The sequence below is a fragment of the Leopardus geoffroyi genome, chromosome C2 (assembly GCF_018350155.1).
Source record: "Leopardus geoffroyi isolate Oge1 chromosome C2, O.geoffroyi_Oge1_pat1.0, whole genome shotgun sequence".
NCBI classification, from domain to species: Eukaryota; Metazoa; Chordata; class Mammalia; order Carnivora; family Felidae; genus Leopardus; species Leopardus geoffroyi.
The window spans coordinates 134,569,196-134,594,045 of NC_059333.1; the positions used below are offsets into that span (position 1 = coordinate 134,569,196).

Genomic DNA, 24,850 nt, shown 5'->3' on the forward strand with positions numbered 1-24,850 from the left:
CTTCTTGGGCACATGGCTCAATTACATTTTCTTAAGTCGTATGTGGTTAGAGATAACCAAAGGACTGAGTTCCAACTAGGGGAATGTGAGTCAAAGCGATGTATGCCGCCTGCAGTCCTTTCTGTAAAAACTCCCAAGGACTATCTTCCCTGCTATTTTTCTCATCCTGTTGGCGATGTCAATGTCCTGGGCAACCCTGGAAGGTTGAAGATGAAAACAGCAGGGCTAGCACAAGTCCAAAAAGAACTGTGTGACTAAGACACTCCCACCCCCGCCTTACAATGTATTGTCACTTGAATGAAACTTAAGAACATCTACTATGGTAAGCCACAGAAACGTATGGGTTCACTTGTTATAGCAGCTGGTCAACCTTAACACACTTTAACAATGAAAGTGAATGAGCATTGTAGTATGCACACATTTTGTTCTCAAGAAGAAAATTGCCCAAGGTCACCTCCTTTTTTTCAGCTACTTATTTCTTCATATTCATATACTCATACATTTGCTTTCTCTCTCTCTCCCCCTTTCTTCTGCATTTCACACTGTCACTCTTAACCCTTTGAATTGGCTCTCTCAACTGGTTTACTTTCATTTTTTATTTTATTATTTTTTATCTTATTGCCTTCCATCTAAGTGGTAGCCATTATAGCCACATGGTTAAGGAAATAACTCAAAGATCATTTTCATTATAGAAATGCAATTAATATTATTTTTATACAGTTTCCCCATCACTTTCACTGGGTACACTTCACTTCAGGAATGTGGAGGCTAGACTTTGCAAACGAATTAATAACAGACCAACTTTCAAATTCAGTATTCAGACCATGAATAAATGTGAAATCAAAAGTAAAAAACTATTCCTGGAAGGAGAAGCAAGGTGAAATGCATTGTTCTGTGTTTGCTACACAAGACCAAACAGCTCGTCTTAATTTTCCCAGTGACCACATAGGAAGTGGGGGAAATGGTGAGAGCGGAAGTAGTGAGCAAGTTCTGTCCCACGAGTCTGCAGGGAGAGCAAGGCCAAGGAGGAAGCTTTCGGATAGCTCCAGATTGGGAGTGGGAGGCTGGAGACTAGTCTGGGCTATGCCACTGAATTCTAGATGACTTTGGGTATTTCGCCTCACCTTCATCAAGCCTCGGGAGGAAATGAAGGTATAATGATATGATCTCTAGAGTCTCAACTACCTCTGAAGAAATTGCAAAATGCATCATATCCCTATAACTGAATGTTTTAAAGGCCTTTGTAGTCATCAGTACCACTTACAAAAAGTACATAATGAGTCTAAGAACACAGCAAGAGGACTGGAATAGGTATACTTCTCAGTGAAAGGCCAATGGTCCAGAAGATATTAAATGATCAGTTTCATTAGAGGAGTTCAGGAGAACTCATTCCTATGAATAAGGGTAAGGCCTGGGTCTTCCCAAGCTGCCCCTGCTAATGGGTGTGTCTTTGCAGACTCCAAAATTGTATGTGGGCCGGGAGTCAGCCTGAAGACTCTCATCCTGGCGAAGCATTAGACTTGGCTGGATCAGGGGTGCCTGGGTGGCTCAACTGGTTGAGTGTCTGACTCCTGATTTTGGCTCAGGTCATAATCTTCAGGTTCATGAGTTCAATCCCTGAGTTGGAGTCTGTGCTGGCAGCATGGAGACTGCTTGGGATTCTCTGTTTCTCTCTCTCTCTGCCTCTCTCTTAAAAATAAATAAATATAAAAAAAAAAAAAAGAATCAACTGGATCAGTTTTCAGGAACTACTGGTCTACACCAGGGATCCTTCAACTTTGATTAATCCTTTACTAATTAAAATGGGGGGGGTGTGCTTGTACTATCAATATGTGCATATTTATTTATTATAAGCCATATGCATGTACCACTTGTATTAATCTATTATGTACATGAGAAAAGATATGTATGCACAATAGAATTTTTAAATGAGATAGAGATGAAATACATTAAATTTTTCATAATAGTTTGCTTATAATGGTAACTTTTGCTCTTCCTAAAAATATTCGGTTAGCATATATTGATGTGATTGAACATGCTTCTCTTTGAAAATCTTGGTTAAATCCTTTTGGCAGCTTTTGTCAATGATATCCCAGAAAACTACCATACAAAGAGACATAGGTCTGAATGGAGGAAAGATACTATTGGCTTCCCTTGCTAAAGTATGGTATTCATTGTGCAATTCATCAGTTATGCCAAGATTTTTGTTAAAATAATAAATTTCTATCTTCCTTAATATTAATCAGCTTGTATTAGGGATCTCCAGAGAAACAGAACCAGTAGGATATATATAGGTATATAAGAGATTTGTTATGTGAATTGGCTTGTATGATTGTTGAGGCTGAGATAAGCTAAAGTCTGCCATCTGTAAGCTGGAGAACCAAGAAAGCCAGTGGTACATAATTCAGTCCAAGTTCCAAGGTCTGAGAAGTCTGGGGCGTGGTGGGTGGGGGTGGAAAGAGGGAAGTGTAGGTGGGTGAGTTGGGGGGAGGCCGGGGAAAGACTGGGATGGTATGCTGGGAAGTCCTGGAATCTCAAGGTCCAAGAACCAGGAGCTCAGCTGTCCTAGGGCAGGAGAAGATGGATGTCCCAGCTCAGGAGTCTGCCCTTCCTCCACCTTTTAGTTCTATTTGTGCTCTCAAGGGACTGGATGATGCCCATCTACACTGCCACTGCAGAGACACTCAGGAGTAATGTTTTACAGCCATCTGGGTATTCCTTAGCCCAGTCAAGATGACATAAAATTAGCCATCACACAGCTCTTCTTAAAATTTAGTTGGAGGATGTTACATTTCTATATTTTAAAAACCAGATTCAAACCTGACTTCATCTCTTCATTTAGGATATTAGTAACCAAGTTAGAAAGTTCTGTTTCCACAACTTTTTAGTGTACCTTGAGAGTTTTAAATAAGTGATATGCTTAATTTGTCTTTGGCAAGAGCATCACAAATGGATGAAACATTTCCAAATATTCAAATTTAAAATGTTCTAGTATGAATTTCTTTGAAAAAGCTCCCATTCTCTTTCATTATTAAAACGTCACCATTACCTTGAATCTTAATTTGAAGACACCAATTATATTTATTTTTTCAAAAATATTTGCATGGTAACATATTACAGACAGCTACTTGTCACAACAGAGGCAAGCCAATTTTTTTTTTTTTTGCTTTTTTTTTTTCAAAAAGAAATTACATTTGGCAACTCTTTTAACTACATTAGCAGAGGATATCTAGTGAACCCACAAGAGATGTCCATGGTCGCTGATATCTCTTTGGTATTGTAAATATGTCATCATTTAAGATAACATAGCCCATAAATCGCCTTAATTGGGCATATGGAAATGGCAATGGGGTATAAGGTGGTGGAAGCAAAGAGAGAGGAGAGTAGGCCACTGTCAGTGCCTTTGTGTGGATAAGTCCCCTCTTCCTTTAGGAGACCTCATAGGTGATACATGACTGGCTGACACATAGGCCTCTGAAGCCAACAATATTAACTTTTACATTAAAAAGTAAAGTCCAGTTTTTCGTTTTCTTTTTTAATTTAAAACATTTTTAATATATTTTTAAAATATTTATTTAGAGGAGAGGGAGCACAAGCAGGGGAGGGGCAGAGAGAGAAGGAGAGAGAAAGAATCCCAAGCAGGCTCTGCACTGTCAGCACACAGCCCGACGTGGGGCTTGAACCCATGACTGCAAGATCAGGACCTGAGTCGAAATCAAGAGTCAGACGCTTAACTGACTGAGCCACCCAGGCACCCACCCCCCCCCCCACCACCAGGTTTTTGTTTGTTTGTTTGTTTGTTTTTGAAAATTGAATACAGCTGGAAGTTATAGCTTTCAGGTTGCGTCCTAACTTTTTTTCTCAATCTAGCGTCTGTTTCTTAAAGTGTTGTCCATGGCTGACCAGTTTCGCCACAGTTACAAATGCAGATTTCTGGATCCTATTGCAGAGCCATCTACACTAGAATGTCTGGGAGTCTGTATTTGTAACAAGATCTGGCAGGTGCTTCTTTGGCCCACCACGGTTTAAGATCCACTGCATTAGATTGCAAGCTATGTGCTGAGGGGACCAGGTCTCCCTAATTCATTCTATCCCCAGGACCTGGCACAGGAAGCAATAAGCACTTGCTAAACTGAACTGCAATCAAGAGCGTAATTTCTCCTCTGGCAGGAGTGCTCGAGGGTTTGGTTGGGGGTTATTAGTCACCATACGTTCATTTACTCTTTCATCCATTCATTCATCATTCATCCACCTGTTATTGTAGGTACTTGGATAACAGAACATAAAACAGACTAAACACACTTCTGTCATGGAGTTGATAGATTAGCAGGGAAGACAGAAAATCAAAAATAACGTAACATATAAATAAATTATCTACTATGACAGAAGATGATAATTGCTACGGAAAAGAAAAGTAGGGCAGGGCAAGGGGAACAGGAGTGTTGTAGTGGGAAGTGGGGACAGGGCAGTCACAGGGTGATTAGGGTAGGTCCCGCTGAAAAGACTGGACCTTCGCAAAGACTTAAAGGAGGCGAGAGAATCAACCAAGAGCATATTCCTTTCAGTTGCCACAAATCCTGTTCATCCCTCTTTACATGACTCCAGCAAGATTTCTGAGACATTTTAGATGCTATTGGTACCCGGCAAGAGCTCAGTGAATTTTGGCTAAATGAATAAAAATACATTTTGGAGGAAAGAAACAATGTGAAGAAATCAAACTATGGGGGCGCCTGGGTGGCGCAGTCGGTTAAGCGTCCGACTTCAGCCAGGTCACGATCTCGCGGTCCGTGAGTTCGAGCCCCGCGTCAGGCTCTGGGCTGATGGCTCAGAGCCTGGAGCCTGTTTCCGATTCTGTGTCTCCCTCTCTCTCTGCCCCTCCCCCGTTCATGCTCTATCGCTCTCTGTCCCAAAAATAAATAAATAAACGTTGAAAAAAAAAAAATTAAAAAAAAAAAAAAAAAAAGAAATCAAACTATGAAGTTCCTCTTTGAAACCAGGAAAAGCAACCAAGTAAATAAAGATCATATGAAGATCTCTGGAAGATGTCATTAACAGCAGATGAGGACCCTACTCACACATCAAATGCTACCGTGAAACCCCCTCCACAGAGCCAAACTGGCGCCCCCTGGAAGAGCTGCGGGCCAGCCTTGCACGCGTGATGGGAGCTCCAGGCTCATCCGAGTGCAACTGCCACTTCCGTACCTCCGCGAACCCACCTTCCATTTCCCAGTATGGTCATCACACAAATGATGAAATATACTTAAAAATCCTCGGTGAAAAAAATCTTTTGTGATTTTGTGTGGTTTTTGTTTTTGGAACAGATATAACTTCTTGTCTAAAGTATTTAAATAACACAAAGTTAATTGATTACGGTTACACAATTTACTACTTGTGTGTATTGACTTTTATTCCTATAAAATCAACACATTTAATATTTTGAAATAGCAATAATATGTTTACACAGCTAATATGCTTAAGGAGCAAATAAAATATTTATTGTGGCCGTATTTACTTATATTAAAGAGAATTCTTTTTTTTTGTTGTTTTGTCAGTTTTAAGTTTATAATCTTTTTGTCATACTCTGTGATCCAGAACTTCGAGTTTCTTCAAATTGTAACAGTAAGACAACACAGACACAACTCAAAGTAGTGTCTTCACTTTTTGAATAAGCTACTTCATATACAATAAGAAGATTGAATAAGCTACTTCATATACAATAAGAAGAGTAAGTGATTAGATTCTCACAACACAGAGCTGCAAATGACTTTTAGAGATTACAAGCTAATTAAAGCCTCATCAGTCACCTATCCCTTTTTAAAAAAACAACTAATGAACCTGAATCTAAGGCAGCAAAAGGTTAAATGATTTCTCTCGGGGTAAAACGGCAAGCCAGCAGTGAAGCGGGGCAGATACTTCATTCCTTGACCTCAGGGACATATCACAAACATATCACTGTAACCTGTTGTAATACTTTAATGCTTTTACATTTGGACCCTCACAGTGCCTTTCTAAACATACACGTACAGGATTAATAGTTGTTAAAACTTAAGTAATCTATTTAAAATAAATATTCCCCCCCCCCCCAAAAAAAATCTAGACTTGCCTTCCTTGTGAGATATCAAATAAAAATCAGGGGAATGGTTTGTAGATTTTGTTTCTTTATTGTTAATCAGAACAGAATTAACCATGGATTCAAGTCTCTTCTTTAGTTATCTGAGGAAAAGTAAATCACCACCACAATTCATTGTTTCAGAGGAGAAACCTTCTCCTCTAAAACACAGAATCTTTGCCACAAAGCTTCACAGCTCTCTTCAGCCACCCAAAATAAAAATCACTAGGGGTGCCTGGGTGGCGCAGTCGGTTAAGCGTCCGACTTCAGCCAGGTCACGATCTTGCGGTCCGTGAGTTCGAGCCCCGCGTCGGGCTCTGGGCTGATGGCTCAGAGCCTGGAGCCTGTTTCCGATTCTGTGTCTCCCTCTCTCTCTGCCCCTCCCCCGTTCATGCTCTGTCTCTCTCTGTCCCAAAAATAAATAAACGTTGAAAAAAAAAATTAAAAAAAAAAATCACTAAGTTTCCCAAGAATGACTTTTAAAGACTGAAACAAAGACTTGCCTATTCTGAGTAAATATTGTCCCTACAGGTGATTATTTATAGCCAATAAATCCAGTAAAAATCATTGGGATACAATTCTTTTCACAAGGACTTTTCACTTAAATATATAACATTTACTTATGCTGAATAATAACACAAAAGTTGGAACACTATACAAATCAATGCCAAATAAAAGTCACATCTGATGGACTTTTAGAAATGTGTCTGCTAATATAGTATTGCATCCCTGAGTCCCTGAGTGACTGTGGATGTAGAACTGCCAGGCCCAGCCTGGGAACTTCCTCCAGCAATTCTCAGGAGCTTTGCTCATGCTGCTTCCTTAAGATGGAGTAACATCTCCCGAGAAAATTCTTCAAGGCCCAGTTAGAACGCCTCTTCCAAATGGAAGCCTCTCTGACTCTACAAATCCAAATTAGCTGTTTTTCATGCAATACTCTCACTCATGGTACCTTTCATAACCATTAGTCATTCACATCTATAAGGGACTATGTCCTAATCCTGTGGACCAAGTCTCATCCTCTGCCCACAGTAATTAAAAAAAGTATCCGTTGAATTGCATCTTGCTAAAATTGATCCAGAAGGTCTACTGAGATTACATGACCCAGCCTCTTCCTTCTACAGTTCAAGAAAAGGAGTTGCCCTATAAATACAGCAGGCTGTGATGTAAGTGGAATCTGGATTCTGTGCCTCCCTCGTGTGGCTGCCACCGCATTAGTGCTGTTGGAGATCTAATCCCTGACCTAGTAGAGCTCTCATTTTGGTAGGTGAGAAAGACTCGTCAGATTCCCTCCTCACTATACAGTGGAGCATAATACTGATGCAATGAAAGCAAAACTGACAGAGATTGGTAGTTTACAAAAGGAAGCCAAGATAGTTTTTTAAAAGATAAAAGTAATAAATGTTCTGGGTCCTGGCCAGTCTTCCTAAATCAAACAATGACCTACTGGTCAGATCCATGTGACAGTCCAGAGATCTCAATAAGTGAATGTGCTTTACCAATTGAGGAACTCATTCAAGGAGAGTTCTTAGAACTTCTGGCTGAGAGTAAGAGTAGTTTATAATGAGAGGATATCTTAAACATGAGGAAGAATCACCACAAACCCAGCAATCTTTAGGGAGTGGCAAAATGTGACCTTAAAAGTGATTTTACTATGTATCAGTGTGTAAAATTGCACAAGAAGAACAAAGCAATGCAAGCCTTCCCTAGCTCGTCCATTGTCTCAGGCATGCTCCCCCTGCTCCTGGCTCTAGAGCTACTGGTCTTCTTTCAGTTCCATAAACAGTCTTCGCTCTTTTTCACTCTGGAGTGTGTGTTTGCTGTTCCCCTGTCTGGAGGCTCTTCCCCGTATTCTATGTCTGGCTCATTCCTTCTCCTCCATTAGTTCTCACTTGAAATGGTTTCTCCTCAGAGAGGGCCTTTTGACGAACCTACATAAATTAGATCTTCACTCAGCCCAGATGGTTCCTTCTCTTATTTTTTAAATGATACCCTATTTGTATCCTTTATAACACATGCCAAGTTGAGTACTTTCTTGTTCACTTGTGTATTATGATTATGATAAAGGCCGCATGTTGTATCTATATCTAAATATCTGTATCTATCTCTATCTCACCAGGATCTAAACAATGCCTGTTGAATTCTAGATAGCACACAATAGACTGATTTGTTGCATCAATTAATGAATTCAAAATATTTTTATAAAACAAATTCAGAATTATCTGAGGCCCCTAGGCAACCCTTAACAAGTTTTGAGAAACCAAGTTCTACATTATGAAATGTCTGAACACAATAACCAAATACTGGTTTAATAAAGATTTTCAGATTACTTCTTTACAGAGTTTTGATAGCCACCAACTTACTTCAGAAGTAAAATTTAAGGTTCTTTTCAATGCTAGTCTGTGTCAAAAAAGTGTTTCTGATTAAATGTGAAAATATACCAGATTAATCACTAATTCCTAAATATTAATGATAATAAACATCCAATTGGTTGTAATCTAATGATAAAAAAAAGAATGACATGTAGTTACACGCTCAGATACAAAGAAAAAAAACATGTTGGTGGGGGCACTAACAGAGTAAACACAAAAACAAATGATTCTCAAAGAATGGCAGTTTTCAGAGAAATGCTCCAGCTTTTCAGGGGAAAAAAAGGATAAAGAAAACAGAAGTGGCATTCTTTCTGAAGCAGAAAATCAGATTAAAAACTAATACTGGAGGGGAGCCTGGGTGGCTCAGTCGGTTAAGCATCCGACTTCAGCTCAGGTCATGATCTCATTGTTCGTGAGTTCAAGCCCCGCTTCGGGCTCTGTGCTGACAGCTCAGAGCCTGGAGCCTGCTTCGGATTCTGTGTCTCCCTCTCTCTCTGCCCCTTCCCTGCTTGTACTCTGTCTCTGTCTCTCTCTCAAAAATAAATAAACATTAAAAAAATTAAAAAAAAACCCTAATACTGGAAAATCTGAACAGAACATCTGATGGGAACATCACAAAAAGTAAGTAAATAGATACTGTGCATTCTCTTGAAAGCGTCAGTATATGTGGTTTTTAGGTTCTTTATTGCTCAGAGGAAAAAAAAAATGACAATGCCGTTACTGTAATGCACATTTTCCAACACTGTCACTTGACTGGTAGTGAGGCCTGGATCCATTCACCATTTTTCTTTTTTTTTTTTTTAATTTTTTTTAAACGTTTATTTATTTTTGAGACAGAGAGAGACAGAGCATGAACGGGGGAGGGTCAGAGAGAGGGAGACACACAATCTGAAACAGGCTCCAGGCTCTGAGCTGTCAGCACGGAGCCTGACGCGGGGCTCGAAATCACAGACCGCGAGATCATGACCTGAGCCGAAGTCGGCCGCTTAACCGACTGAGCCACCCAGGCGCCCCCATTCACCATTTTTCAATTCTGATAGATGACACTGTACCAAAGTCATCTGGTATTTTTAAAAAGTTACATCTACAGTGGGGATTTTTGGAATTAAAATAGTAAAAACCTATTAGCTGCATAAAATCTGAAATCTGAATAGCCTTTTTATAATTTGAAAAGGCGAAATTTAATGTAACTCCAAATAAAAGCCAAAACAGAATTGGCCAAGCATAACAACATTGTACACTATATTTTTATAGTATGTTTCTGTGTACAAAAGAATAACTATGAAATTAAATTGTCTTCTTTCTAGCAATTTTCTTCCATAAACAACAGTCACTGCTAAAAGGGTTGCTTGCAAACTTACCAGAAATATTTTTGGGGGAATATTCTAGTCTTCAAAACAAACAGTAGCTGTCAAATTCTTACTGCATAATCTAAAATGTTAATCCATGTACTGTATTTCATTTGTAATAAGTCTTTGTGATAAGGTTAACACTTCAGCACACAACACAAATAAGAGAGCACCGAAAAATGAAAATTACTTTGCTTATGTTTCCGTATTAGAATTTTATTTGCTAAAGGGTAAAAACAGATTTGCAAAATTCACAGTTAACTTAAAACAATAGTTTTAAACCTTTTATTCCTAGCCCTTACTGCCTTCAGGAAGGAGAGAACATCTGGTTATTTAAGGAACACAATATGTTCACATTTTCTATGACTTTTGTTTCTAATTGGGTTTTTAAATTTTTTTTTGAATTTGAACAACTAGTTAGAACAATGTTTTTTAATCACTTCATATTTTTCAGACTGTCCTCCTTCTATCCCTCTACTCCATTTAGTGGATTGTTTTTGGAAATCTGCTCAGTGGTTCTAATATGATAAAGACAAGAAAACAGGAACTAGGATCATGGTCAAAAGAGCCAAGTATAGGAACCGTATTTATGGTGAACAGAGTATAGGATGCTATAAACAACTATGTGACATCTAGTCTCTATATAGTATACATTTAAGAAAATTTCAAATAGTGCTAGGTCCACTTATTTACATGGCAGTTTCATTTATTACAGATGCAAATTAAATGTCTATTACAAATTAAATAATATTTATGACAAATATTAGTAAATAGGATTCTACTATTTTTAAAACTGTAGCTCTTGTGTGGAAAGGTGGTTGGAAGACCTGGGTTCAATTGTTGGCTCTGCCACTGACAAGCTGTATTAAATGACTGTTTTAACTTCACCTTGATCCTCAGTTTGTTCATCAACCAAGAGAGGAGCTGGATTAGATCTCTAGGTTCTTTGCAGTTCTGAAATTACGACAGTCTAAGTGAGGTTACTGACTAGATTCTTTGTTACGTCTTTTTTGTTCCATAACATATGAAGGTGGTAATAGGTTTTCAAACAATTCTGACACACAGCAAATCCAGGAACTAGATGCCCTTTACGTTCAGGTTGTAGGGTTCATTAACCATCTTGATAAAAATGGCAGCTGACAAATATACAGTTGGTGATGGCTTCCACGGAATGTGGATATGGGTTCCGGAAATATGCTAGTTGAGTGAGATTCACCTAGATTACAGTCAGTATGGTACACAGGAAGAGGCTTAGCAAATGAGTCAGAGTTCAATTCTACCATTCTCTCTTTTTTTTAATTTTATTTATTAATCTTGAGAGAGACAGAGAGAGAGAGAGAACGAGCAAGCACGTACATGAGAGCGAGGAAGGGCAGAGAAAGAGAGAGAATCCCGAGCAGGCTTTGCACTGTCAGTGCAGAGCCCAACCTGACTCAGGGGTCACAAACTGTGAGATCATGAACTAAGCCTAAATCAAGAGTCGGACACTTAACTGAACTACCCAGGCGTCCCTACCATTATTTTCTTAATACCAACCACTGCAGGACACAAAGCTAAATGCTAATAAATGAGTCGGATCATAAGAAGGAATAATGGATGCAATAAATAAGCAAATAGCTAAAATACAAGGTGCTTACAGGGACACAGAGGGGAAAACATATCCTATCCGAGCCTGAGAATAGCTTCCTGGAGGAGGCAGAAGGTATGCTGGGAATCTCAGGAGGGGATGGATACATACAAGGGTCATGGAGCCATTCTAGCTAGCTTGAAAGCTTACAAGTTTTCAGCCTGGGGAAAGCCACATACCCTTAATCTGTCTGCACTGAAAAAGAATGAAGAAAGATAACCTGCTTTGCCTACCTCATAGCTTGTTGTAAGGACCAAATTAATAAGCACATTGAAGTGCTTGGGAACCGTGAAGAGTATGATCCTATTATTACAGTTTACAGCCCTATTATTTCGGTCTGTTCAAATGAGAAATCTTTTCACAGTAAAGCCTACATCTGATATAAAACAATTAAAGCTCAGTGTCTTATCCTCTAGTTTCAAAGTCTATTCTCAGTTGAGCAATCTCCACTGGGATTTAGGGAGAGCACTGGGACAAAGTGCTTTTCTGAAGCTGGCAATGAACTTGGGGGGCTCAGAGTTCCTTGTTTATTTTTATTTTATTGAGTCTGTCAGCAACACTCAACACTACTGTCACAAGGAGCTGGGCTATGGGAAAATGTACTTTCATGCCTCAAATCTCATCCTTCTACTAGTTCGCTTCACAGAGACTCGTGTGGTTATATATTTACTCTGATCTACTTGAACTGGGAATGATTCTAGTATTTCTAAGTGTTTCATTGTTAATAATAAATAGAAAAAATTTAAGCACTCTGATGTCTGGATTTTTAGAGGATATGGGCAGGGTACTAGCATCATCTTTCCCTCTTTTTCTTCCCCCTAAGTGTAAATGGCCTCCTATATTACTTTATAATTGACATTACTACACTGAAAAGTCTGTCCACTTGTGGATATCTGTGCTATATATAAACTTACTGTGTTGCATTCTTTTTTTTTTTTTTTTTATTTGAACCTCTGTAGCACTGGATTGGATCTTTAAAATATTTTTTTTAAGTTTATTTATTTTGAAAGAGGGGCAGTGAGAGAGGGAGGGAGAGAGAATCCCAAGCAGGCTCCATACTGTCAGCACAGAGCCCAACGTGGGGCTCGAACTCATGAACTATGAGATCATGAGCAGAGCCGAAATCAAGAGTTGGATGCTTAACTGACTGAGCCACCCAGGTGTCCCCTGGATTGGACCTTATTAGATCACTGTAAGTCAGTGCTCTGTGGCCATAGGAGCTCTGGCTGTGTGGGTCATTAGAGATAATTTAATTCAATCCCTATCGGGAAGACCAAGACAGCAAGCACGAATTTCCCCAAATCACAGGGATAGCTGTTGGCAGAGTCAAGATTTGACCCCGTATCCCGATTCTTAATTCAGTCTCCTTGCTGCGTAACTAAAATTATCACCTTGCTGGGTTAGCCATGTGAAAGCCCCTTAATACTATACAGCCTTTTTTATATTTCCTATAGATATCATCATTCTACAAACTTGCTCTCAACAGCCTTTTAAACATGACTCCTTCCTCCTGACCAATTTCTTCTGTCTCAGAAATACCAATTTAAGGTCCTACATTTTTGGCCATTATCTTGATAATGTTTTTACTTAGTAAGACTCTGAATGTACAAGTGGGGAATGGAATACTTACGGTTTTGTTTTTTTTTTTTAAAGATACTTATGCTATTATTTTTTTCTCTTAATCCTTAGAGAGAATATATTTTAAAGCTTATAGAATTGGCTTCATTATACTCGTATATTATGTATAATACCTTTGAGATAAAAAGTACTCTATTAAAATCACAGATTCCATTAATAACACTGATTGATTTATTGTATAGCATTCTGGAACAAGAAGAGTGGATGATTCATAGCAAGATCAACCATATTTAACTAGGGAAAAATTACTAAGATCCATAGGTTTAGATAACATATTCACTTCTCCCTTCAGTAAAACCAAATAAATCATATAAGCAGAGAATTCAAAGAGTTATTTTAGCAGTGTTTTCCCCACTCTGTATGTTTCTAAGAATTCCTAATGCTGAACTGATAGAGCTTACCTTAAGTTTATAGACCAAAACTCATATACCTCATTGACCAGCAACCTCATTCTTCACTCATTTTATAGATATTTCATAATTATGGGTATTTATATAGAAAAATACGTAAAAATATGGAAATTCTGATTTTATAGTCAGACTCCTGAGCCTTACCAGAAAAAGAAAAAAAGTATATATATATATATGCTATCTTAAGTATCAGAGAAATGATGGATTATATTTCTGACACTTAATGAAATTTTGCATAGGAGAAATGATATAAAATTGCATATTTTTATAGAAAAATGGATATAGACACAAGAAAATAAAATCTTTTAAATCTATCAAAGGATAAATAGAGGTCATACTCAAATGTTGAAGTCAACAGCCCAGGAGAAAGCAGAAATCCTTTAGAATTAAAATTTACGTTAAAGTTGGAGGCCCAAGTCGATCAGACAGAGCTTTGGCAATGGATCCACAGACAGACTGACTCAAAGACAGTTCGACAACTGCCAACATGACTGTTGGGAATTCTGCCAAAAAGCCAAAGGCTGGGATTACCACCCAATGCCTGGCATTCTCATACTCGTGTTTGAAGCTCTCTCTCTGATACTTCATCCAATATTTTTGTTTGGCTCAAAAGCATCAAGGATTCACAGATTTTTTTAGATCATTAAATGTTCTTATTTTCAAGAAATATAACATTAGTTGTAAAAGAGCACACTTTTTCTCTGAAGTGTAAAGAAAATTTTGGTGGCTTGCTTTAAGTTCAAATAGAGAAATCAGCATTAAAGTCTGTTTAAGCCTTTATTTTATTAGGTTACTTTTCACCCAAAAAATAAAAAATACATATTCATAATATGGAATGATTTCATTGTATCATAAACTCTTACAGAAACAGTCCTTTTGATAGCTCTAATGAACACATGGCCCCTGAGGCTCTATCTCAGTCCCTGTGAGGAGTACCCATGATAATGAAGTGTGGCTATAAGGAGAAGTAGTTGCTCAACTATTCTTTGAGTTGTGAGGAAGGAGGAGGGCAGAACAACCTTCTGAGGGACAAGAGATAGGTGTTCCAGTTTCGCAGGGCAACGTCCACTTAATTTACCTGCTAAGTTGCTAGCCAGTGAGATATGTGAATTTTGCCTACAGCTCTAGACACATTCTTTCATTAGGCAATTCCTCTGTCATTAGACAAATTCCCCATTAGCAATTCTTGGAGCTGTACTGAGAAACCAATTTTTCACCCAACTTAAAATTGTGCATACTCTATTTGGAAATCTTACCTTTGGATCTCGAAGGAACAGAGCCTTAAGAATCAGTGAGTGTACATCCCCAATGAGTGGGTAATGCATCAGAAGGCCAAGACAGGTCTGGTAGTTACTAGAGATCACTAAATAGGAGGGAAAAAAAAGTTCAGAAGCAATACTGTTTAAGATGTTTGCATTACTTGAGAGTAAAAAAATAACAACTTAGATTCAAAGAAAGCAAACCAATAACTCAATTAATTTGATAAAAGGAAATGGGGAAAGGGATCTTTACCAAATGGCCTTTGAAGCAGCACACTGTACTGTTAACTGCAATCTAATATCTAGTACTTATTCTCAGGGGGTGTTGGAAGAAGAGCCTCAGATATCGAGATGTGTACGTTTGCAATATAAATAAACTCTTAGAAGCATGCATATTTATTGCCATTTATATGTCTGTGTTTAAATGTCTCTAGTTTTGCTGCTTAGGAATTAGTAACAAAAATCTTATGAATGGGAAAGAACCAGTTTAAAATTATCATAAAATAATATTTACCTTAATTATGCCTCATAAGTTACATATGTTACATTTATTCTTTTATATATAAATATTACATAATTCAAAGTTTTAAAAAATCTAATTTCTTTCAATTATTTTTTTCTAAAGGTAACGAGAAATTTAGGTAGAGTATCTATGCAGCATTTCTTGGAGGAAAAATGTCAAAATCTTCATAGATAAGCCTAACTGTGTTCCTTAGACTGTCATTTAATTTTTTTTTCCCAAATCAACCTAATTATGGGCGCAATTATTAAACACATCTTTTCAAGCAGGTCTATGTAAACTACTTCATTTCTTGGCAATCCATCTGCCACTGCTGTCACAGTCTTGCCCATTAATGACGCTTGTTTTGTAAGCCACACTGACTGCCTCCCCAGCATTGATTGTGAAGAAACTTTACGGTTACAACTTCCTGTTGTTGCAACTGAATCCTTTTCATTAATCAGAACAAGCAGTTGAAAAATATTCCATAGGAAAACAACTGTGATTCTATAGAAACAACATAAATCACAAAATAAACAATTGTTTGTGATCAGAAATACCCTCGATTCTTAGATTTTTTTTTTCTTCTTTTGTTGGAAGCAACATTTTTTGCAACAGCTTCTCACCCCCTCCCCCTTCCCATGAACATTATGGGGAAAGGAGACAGGACTGGGCAAAATGAATAATTATAATCTATGTAAGGAACCACTTTATCATCTTCATTTCCGTTGCTGATCTGACAGCTTGTAATTTCATACATCTGCTTTCATTTGTAAAGCACTCACTTATCCTACCCTTTCTGTATCTGTTCAGACTACTCTCTCCTTATTCGTTCATTTTGTCATATTCACATTCAGTTACCTGTTATCCTTTTTTTCTCTAGAATTCAAAAAGCTAGCAGGCTGGGAACAGTATAATGCTTCCATGTAGTTTTTTCTTTGAGATCTAACAAATGAATAAAACTTAGATAATCAATTCATACTTACCCAAATACTATAATGATTATATACTAGTATATAATGACCTGGAAAGAATTCTTGTATATTTTGTAAGAGACGCAAGAGGGTTTTGTGGGAATGGTTCTGGGCTCGGGACTCAAAGATGTGGGTTTGAATTCTGGGACACCATATGAACCTTTCATAAAGTTGCCTTAAGATTAAAGGACATACTGTATGGCTGATTTATAGCAGCTGCTCAAAACCTGTTGGTAACCTCTCCGAGCTTAAACTCAGTCATTTGGAATACAACTTCCTGTTTAAAAAAATTATCTGCCTGCTTTATTCAATCCAATAGTTATTTGTTGAGTACCTAACCCATGACAAGCCCCATGTTGGGCGGGGAGGCAGAAATAAACAAAACACAGTCCTTACTCTGTAGAAAATTAAAGCGAAGAAGGGCAGATGTGTAACAAGAAGCAATTATTATTATGACTACCACTAAGAAGACAAAAAATTATCGAAGGCTTTCTGAGACCAGGCCCTATGCTAAGAATTTTCCCTACATTATCTCATTTAATTTCTACGACTATCTTATTATAAGGGTATAGTTATCATCCCTGTTTACAGATGAGAAAACTAATACCTTGAAAGGCTGAATCATTTGCCCAAATCACACAGTGAGTTGGAAGTGGTGCAAGATTTGAAATTCAGAAATCTAGCTACAGGCTCTGCGCTCTAATACATGGCTGTGTTTTGAAAAGGCAGTTGTTTTAAAAATCAGATGCCATGATGAATGCAATAGTCACTGCAAACAGAAAAGCCAGTTAGTATTACTACCCTTGTTGTAGCAGTTTTAAGCAGCCTGGATGGTCAGCATAACCCTGTCTCTAGAATGGCCTGATACAGACAGGCACTTATTTGGAGGGACAAGGCAACAGTCCTGTTATTACAACTTGAGAGAACTTTTGAAGCTGTCAGAAGCTGTAAAACATGTAAGGGAAGCCAACTAATGCGTTAATAACATCCTACTTGCAGAGTGAAAGAAGGAGCTAACATTCTTTCTCTCATTTCTCCCTTTCATCCACCCAGACACTGAATGTGATGAACATTTCCTGAGCATCTACTATATCCCGGACACACAGAGACCGCTAGGCACTGGCACTAGGGATATAACTGCAAATGAATCTGAGCTCTGAAGGGTAGCAGAACATGCCAGCTGAAATACTGCTGTAGAGTGCTCACTTCGGCAGTACGTGTGCTAAAACTGGAACGATACAGAGTCAGCGTGGTCCCTGAGCAAGGGTGATGTGCAAATTTGTGAAATGAAATACTGCTATGGGAGTTCAGGACATGCCACCCCCAAATATGTCCCTTTGGTATACTGATTATTTTGAGCTATAGGCACTTGAAAAACAACAAAAACAGAGTGAGGCTTTCTTTGAACTCCCCTTATCTGCCTAAAGATAAATCCTCCAAAAGGAAGTCAATGGTCATAAATTCCCCCAGGACAAACTTGGTCACAAACTCATACCTCTCATCTATTCTTCTAAGGGTCCACTGTCTTTCCTAAAAATCATTTATTTTCCTCTATGAGATCTACATCCTCTCTCCCCTTCCTTTATTAAGACAGCATTTAATCCTAAATTCTAAAGCCGTATCTTTGAGATTTGCTCATTATTCCCTGAGTACCAAATACAAATGAGACACACATTTTTATATACATGTCAATATGTATTAATTATATAATTATAAATATTTTATTAAGATTAAAATAATATTAAAATGTATGATTATATAATTAACACATATATAATTACATAATAAGATAGATGTTAATAAACTTCTGTTTTTCTCATTAATATGCTTTTTGTTAAAGAATGCAGCTGAAAACCTAAATGAGTGTAGGTAAAGTTTTACCTCCCCTATAGCCCACTGTCTTCAGATAATACTATATCTATTAATGAAAACTTGTACGTTTAGAGCACTTTTAATTTGCAATTGCATACGCGAAGCATTAAGTCCATTTTGAATTGCCGTGCCCAATTAAGAGTAGGCAAGAGAGAATAACACAAGCTGGTTTACAAACAAAATAGCAGGGATCTGATCGAATAAGAATTTAGTTTTGATCTTTACAGCAGATTGTTGCTGCACGTGAGAAACTCATCTGCAGTGCTGTTCCTTCTCTAGTGCTTATTCTATCAGAGCAGGGCAGTGACACAGGAAAACAAGTAGAAAGGCTGATTTTTGCTATCTCCCTGCATTTGAAACCAAGTACGTATATGCTTTCAAAACAAAGTACCGAAGCTGCACACCCTGAAGAGCTCACTCGGAGACGATGGAGACAAATGTAAGTGGTACCTAGGAAAACAGACTGGATTTGGAATCAGATGATCTAAGTTAGAATCTAGATTAGATCTACTTCAGAATGCTCGCTTACTCCGTGTGTGACCTAGGCAAGGCGCTTAACTTCATGAGCTTTATTTCTCCCATTTATAAAACAGATAATGATGCTTACACTACGCGCAGGGTTCCTATAAGGGTGGCACAGATGCAAGGTAGTGTGTTTCCCATCTTGTTTAATTCTTGCTGAATGGCACTCCCTCCGCACGAAGCAGAGCTGACTTCTCTGTCTCTACCTCTACATGGCACACGACTGTTCTGGAGGTGTCTAAGGGAGCTGGTTTAAATAGTTTCTCCAGTAATAAGAAAACAAAAAAATAATGCAATCAGTAAAGATAATCAGAGGATGATATTGTTTTGAGAAAGCCTAAAGCAATATGGTTAAATAACTTACATATAATTCAAAGTTAACTGTACCTACAAGTGTAAAACTCGCAAATAAAACACTTTATTCTAATTACTTAATTTTATATTTAGATATACTTACTTTCTCAAGTTGACAAAATGGACTGGGAACAACTACCAAAGAACACAAAACTAAATGTAGACTTTCTTTAATTTCTCTAAAATTAAAAAAAAAGTAATAGCTATCACTTATTAAGCATCTATAATGTGCCTGGCAACTTGCCATACATTATACAAATATCCTGTGAGTCCTGCTAATCCCTACTAAGGAACCTGTGGTCATCAACTCCACATTGTGGATGAGGAGACAGCAGTGCAGAGAGGATAAACAACACATTCAAGGCCACCGGGCTCCTGAATGGCAGAGACAGCGCTGAATGAACCCAGGTCTGTGTAGCTGACAGCCTCATTCTCCATCGCTATATCTTACACATTGCTGCACTCCTAGCAGAAAATGTCATGACAGGAGTATCCATGTTCAGAGGTCAAGTTCAGACACAGGGCAGATGGCTTCTGAACACCAACTATGTTGTGAGCGACAGAGAAGCCTCAAAGATACGCTGAAATAAAGGTCTCCGTATATAAGGGCAAGTATAGTAAATATTTAGAAATAGGCATAAATTTTGTAGTGAGGTATAAAGAGGTATATAAATCAAATAATCATGGATTAAATGTAAAATAAAAATAATTAGCTAACAAGAATAACAAAAAAGAAAACCTCAACGCTTTAAAATAATTTATTCTACCTCTACACTGAAAACAAAGCCAACGTGTATTTTAAGTGTCTCGCAAGTTACCCGGCATGCAGAAGACAGTCAATAAATGCTATGTGCTCTGAAAAAATACTTGTCGAAGACCTAATACATGAAGGAAAAAAGAAACAATTTTTGCATTTGTTCTCTTCCACTATTTAAAACCCTTACTATTTTGACTTTCCCAGTTATAAAATGGCAACATATAAAATTGGATTTCAGATGGACCAAAAAACCAGGTTGGGGCAGGGAGTAATTGTAAATAAAATCAACGAAACTTTGATTCTTTTCAGTCTTGGAGAAAGCCAAATATAAAACAGAGTAATATCCTTCTCCATACAAAGTGACTTTCACCCAGTGTTTATGATCCTCCTAAGACTGTGTCCTTCTGGGTCTTCTTCCCTGGTTGCCGCTGTGACCACTGCCGCTCTTAGCGCCGTCAATCACTGCAACATCCACCCTCAAAACCCAAGATGGACACTCTTCTGTAAGCAATGGGATGCTCTTTATTTCTCTAGTAGATTTTGCTCAGAAATATGAGAATTTTAAATTAGATTTTTGGAAAGAGGAGAATCTCAAATTCAGAGTAGCCTACTCTTTAGAAATTTTTATTTTTTTATTTTTTATTTTTTTAAGAGTTTACTTTTAAGTACTCTCTACACCCAACGTGGGTCTCAAACTCACAACCCCAAGATCAAGAGTTGAATGCTGTACTGACTGAAGCAGCCAAGGCACTCCCAGAAAAAAAAAAAAAAAAAAAAAAAACTTTAAAAAGTGGTCTTCTTGGGGCGCCTGGGTGGCTCAGTCAGTTAAGTATCTGACTTTGGCTCAGGTCATGATCTCCCGGTTCGTGAGTTCGAGCTCCGCATCGGGCTCTATGCTGACAGCTCAGCATTTGGATTCCGTGTCTCCCTCTCTCTGCCCCTCCCTTGCTTGTGCTCTCTCTCTCAAAAATAAACATTTAAAAAATAAAAATAAAAAATAAAAGTGCTCCTCTTATTGCTTCACTTTATAACGATTTTTTAAATGTTTATTTTTTGAGAGAGAGAGAGAGAGCGAGCGAGCATGCAAGAGCAGGGAGGGGCAGAGAGAGAGGGAGAGGGAGAGAGAGAATCTCAAGCAGGCTCCTCACTGTCAGCACGGAACTCAATGTGGGGCTCACATCCAGGAACTGATCATGACCTGAGCTGAAACCAATAGTCCTATGTTCAACTGAGCTACCCAGGCGCTCCAAGCTTAATATGCTTTAAACAGAATTTATTTTAATCAGAGATCAAACAACCTAAGAGATCTCTACTCAAGACTTGATATCTTTAAACATACAGTGTTGTCAAATGAAAGGTAGTAAGTAAACAAGTATCTGAGTAGAGAATTGGCAGTGGGTAGGGTGTGAGTATAGTTATGATACACTGTATTGCTCAGCTGTAATAACATTTGCCTCTGGTTAAAGTTGATTTAACCAAAATTATGGTATAATGTCATAGGGGTAGGGAGATAAGGAATGCATTTGTGATGTGGGGGCTGGCAGGGGTTGGCCTTCAGTGCTAAGGATGAGTTAAAGCTTCGTTTTCTTGAATGAGAAGTCAGTAGACAACATTTAAAGTGAGAGTTAGTAACATTAGGATTTTTTTTTTCTTTACAATATGGAAGGCAAATGTTTTTTTGGTCAGCTAAAAGAAAGCACATGGGCCTGGGGACTGTGAGCAAGTGTTAATTTTGTATCCAGCCTTATAGAATGATTCGACTTTTTAAAGTATGTACATGTATAACTTCCATAAAAATCAGAACTCTGTTTAAAACTTCCACAAAGAGGGGCACCTGGGTTACTCAGCTGGTCCAACTCTTGATTTCTGCTCAGGTCATGATCCTGTGGAATCTAGTCCTGCATTGGGCTCCACACTGGGCATGAAGCTTGCTTGGGATTCTCTCTTCCTCTCTCTCTCTGCCCCTCCCCTGCTCTCTCTCTCTCTTCCTCTAAAATAAAAAAATTAATATATAATGAACCTTTTCAATTTAGAGACTCATGTTTAATAAGCCTGATTTATAGTTTTTGCCTCTCAATTTTGATCCAAATGAAGGAAAACCATAGGTCAGGTTTTTAATCAATTATTTGTTAATCTGAATACAGGTATATAGATATAGGTACGTTTTATTTCATTGCTTCATGATTTTTAATTCCTTACTCAGAAACACAGATGTGTCAGTAGAAATGGTGGAGGTACAGAAGACATTTGAGAAGTGTTGACATTATCTCTTTCTTTTGTTGCCCTTCATGATTCACTTATTTAACTAGCATTTATTAAATACCTATTTTGTTCCATACATTGAGTTAAGTGTTATGGACATGACGAGAAATGAGATACAATCTCAGCTTTCTCTTGATAGCATGGTGGAAGACAAGCGTAAGGCTGACTGCAACATAGGAGGCAGCTGGTAACAATGGCACATGCGCAGGGCTGGGACAGCTCCCAGGGTGGAAGGCCTCAAAGGCAGAGAGGACCAGCCAGCAAATCGAAGTCCACAGAGCAGGAGTGCTGCAGAGAAATGGAGGCATGGAAGCAAGTGGCAGTCTTAGCCTGTACACAGGGGATGGAGTTCAGATTTCACTCTGTGTTCGTTAACCCTCACGGAAGGACTGAAGTAATGTAATCACATTTGGTTTTAGAAAGATTAATGCCAGCACAGAGTGATCAGTGGAGGTAGGAAAAGAGGGACAAGATGCAGGGGGTCAGCTCAAGTTCCTGGTAATACTACAGAGGGGAGAAGATGAATACTTGAAGTAGGAAAGGGGCAGAGGGGTACAGTGGGCAGAAATTGCTGGAAAAATGCGATTTTTGTATGCAACCTGATTTGGGCAATGTGTGCATATGACAGAGCAGACAGTAAGAAATTATCAAGAAAAATGTTAATGAATTTACATAATAAGGTTACTTCAAAAATACAGTGACTTTTAATTATTTGTAGAAAGTATTTTTTTCAACAACCTCTTTTCTTTCCTGGGTTTATAACTGTCTCCTTTTCCGTTTGCCATGTCATGTAGTTATTTAACACAAGTTTAACCTTAAACACTATCCCAGTTGTATATACCCATTTTCAAAAATTCAAATCAATTTTTACGTATTTCTGTCAATTTCTTTTTTTTTTAATTTTATTTTTTTGAGGAAATTTATCAGGAGCTCTCTGGCCTGTTCTCTCATCCTGGGGAGGCCCTTTACCTCTTGCAAATGTTGTATCCTTATTTCCTAGAGTACCTAGCTTCTTTCTAGCTTTATACACTCAGTTTGGTGGAGCACATCCTCTAAAAGCTTTAGGGACAGGACAGGAAATTTTTTGAAAGCTTCTCTGTTTGAAAGATTTTATTTTGACACTTAATTGTTATGCTAGGACAGAATTCCAGGCTGTTAATACTTTTCCTTCAGAAAATTGGGAGCCCTGTTCCAGAGTATTCTGTCTTCCAGTGAAAAAGTCTCAAACCATTCTAATTCACATTCTTCTATGTGACCAGTTTATCTTTTCCACCCCCCCCATCTAAATTCATAGTAGTGTACCTTAATTTGCATGCATTTTCAGATATAATGGACCTTTCAATTTAGAAACTCATGTTTTTCTGTTCAATTGGAAGTTTCTCTTTAATTGCTTCACTGATGATTTTCTCCCTTCTGTTTTTCTTTTTTGTTTGTTTATCCTGTGTTTGTTATGTCTTTCTTCTCTTTCTCTCTTTCTCTATTAAAAGAAATCTCATTATCTAGATGTTGGATCTCCTGGCCAGATCCTTTAATTTTCTTTTTTATTTTCTAAATCTATTTTATGTGCTGCTTTTTGGGATACTTTTTCAGTTTTATATTCCAACCACCTTATTTTCATATTGTAACTTTCAATTACACTTTTTCCTTTGAATTATGTTTTTCTTAGTTCTCTGAGACTTTTCCTCCTCCCTATATAGTCTCTGTGTACTCACAGTTGTTTTTTCTCCCGGCTGCTTGTTTAGATCTCTGCTTTCATTTTGATGTTTTCCTCAAATGTTCAGTGATTTCTGGCTATCTGGTCATGTCTAAGAGTGGGGTAGTACAGAGATAACTTGAAGGTGTCTGTGCATTGATGGGTAGGTCTGTTAACTCTAGGGTTTACACAGGTCATTCTTGAGTAATCCCTGAGCCTAGACTTTTAGGCATTTTTTCTTGGGTTTTGCCAGAGAAGAATCCCCCAAACTTTGTATAGAGGGAGAGAGTCTGGTTTTAGTGTTCTGGGAACACTAAAGATGGTAAAGAATACTGCTGGGCTCCATGTTTACTGAAACTCCCTGAGTCCCTAGTCCGGAGATCCTCCATTTCACTGCCTCCAGGATAAATCCTGGAGGTACAGGTTGGAGATCTGAGTATATAACAGCTTCTTAAATAGACTTTCAACCAGTTCTTGTTTTTAGATTTTTAAAAAAATATATATTTATTTTGACAGAGCGAGAAAGGGAGAGAGCGTGCACGAGCGAGCATGAGCCCGTGAGGGGCAGAGAAAGAGAAAGAATCCCAAGCAGGCTCTGTGCTGTCAGCACAGAATCCAGCTTGCGGCTTGATCTCACAGCTCATGAGATCATGACTCGAGCTGAAATCAAGAGTCAAACGCTTAACCCACTGAGCCACCTAGGTACCCCTTGTTTTTTAGTCTTAACCTTTTCCCTTCCTCTACCAATTTTCAGAGATACCTAGCACTGCCAATTTCTATACTTTTAGGAATTTTATGGATTATTTCTTGGTTTCCTCCATGATCAAATTTGTATTGAGCCTTCTCAGATCCGTCAGTTATCATTCACCCATCTGATTTCCTGCTTCCAAAATCTCTGTAATCTCCTTCTTAATTCTCTGGGTCCCATGGGTTTATGTTATTTTAATGGGGTTTCAGGAGCAACAGGGGTAAATGCAGGGTATCAGTATAACATCTCATGTCTGATATCTTTAATTACTTCTTTAATGATATTTCTACTCAGCATCTGGGCAGATGAACTGATAGGGAAGAAGAATCTAGGTGAGGAGGCAACAGAGTGGGGAAAGGTAAGGAAGAAGGTTAAGTGAAAAAGCTGGGGAAGTTAGTAGTCAGG

The 24,850-nt window shown here is 38.2% G+C and overlaps 1 protein-coding gene and 1 non-coding gene across 18 annotated transcripts in view; one reads left to right on the forward strand and one right to left on the reverse strand.

The window, feature by feature from the left end:
* The window catches only part of TBC1D5 (TBC1 domain family member 5), a 539,941-nt gene that overhangs the window by 104,966 nt on the left and 410,125 nt on the right, over positions 1-24,850 (reverse strand). For all 17 annotated transcript variants that reach the window (XM_045503738.1, XM_045503736.1, XM_045503731.1 and 14 more), the window contains one exon: positions 14,762-14,868. In XM_045503738.1, the coding sequence (XP_045359694.1) occupies positions 14,762-14,868 (107 nt within the window). The remainder of the gene's footprint in view (positions 1-14,761; positions 14,869-24,850) is intronic.
* LOC123576262 lies at positions 17,436-17,538 on the forward strand. The gene has a single exon (XR_006701279.1). It is a non-coding gene; the product is annotated as a U6 spliceosomal RNA (small nuclear RNA).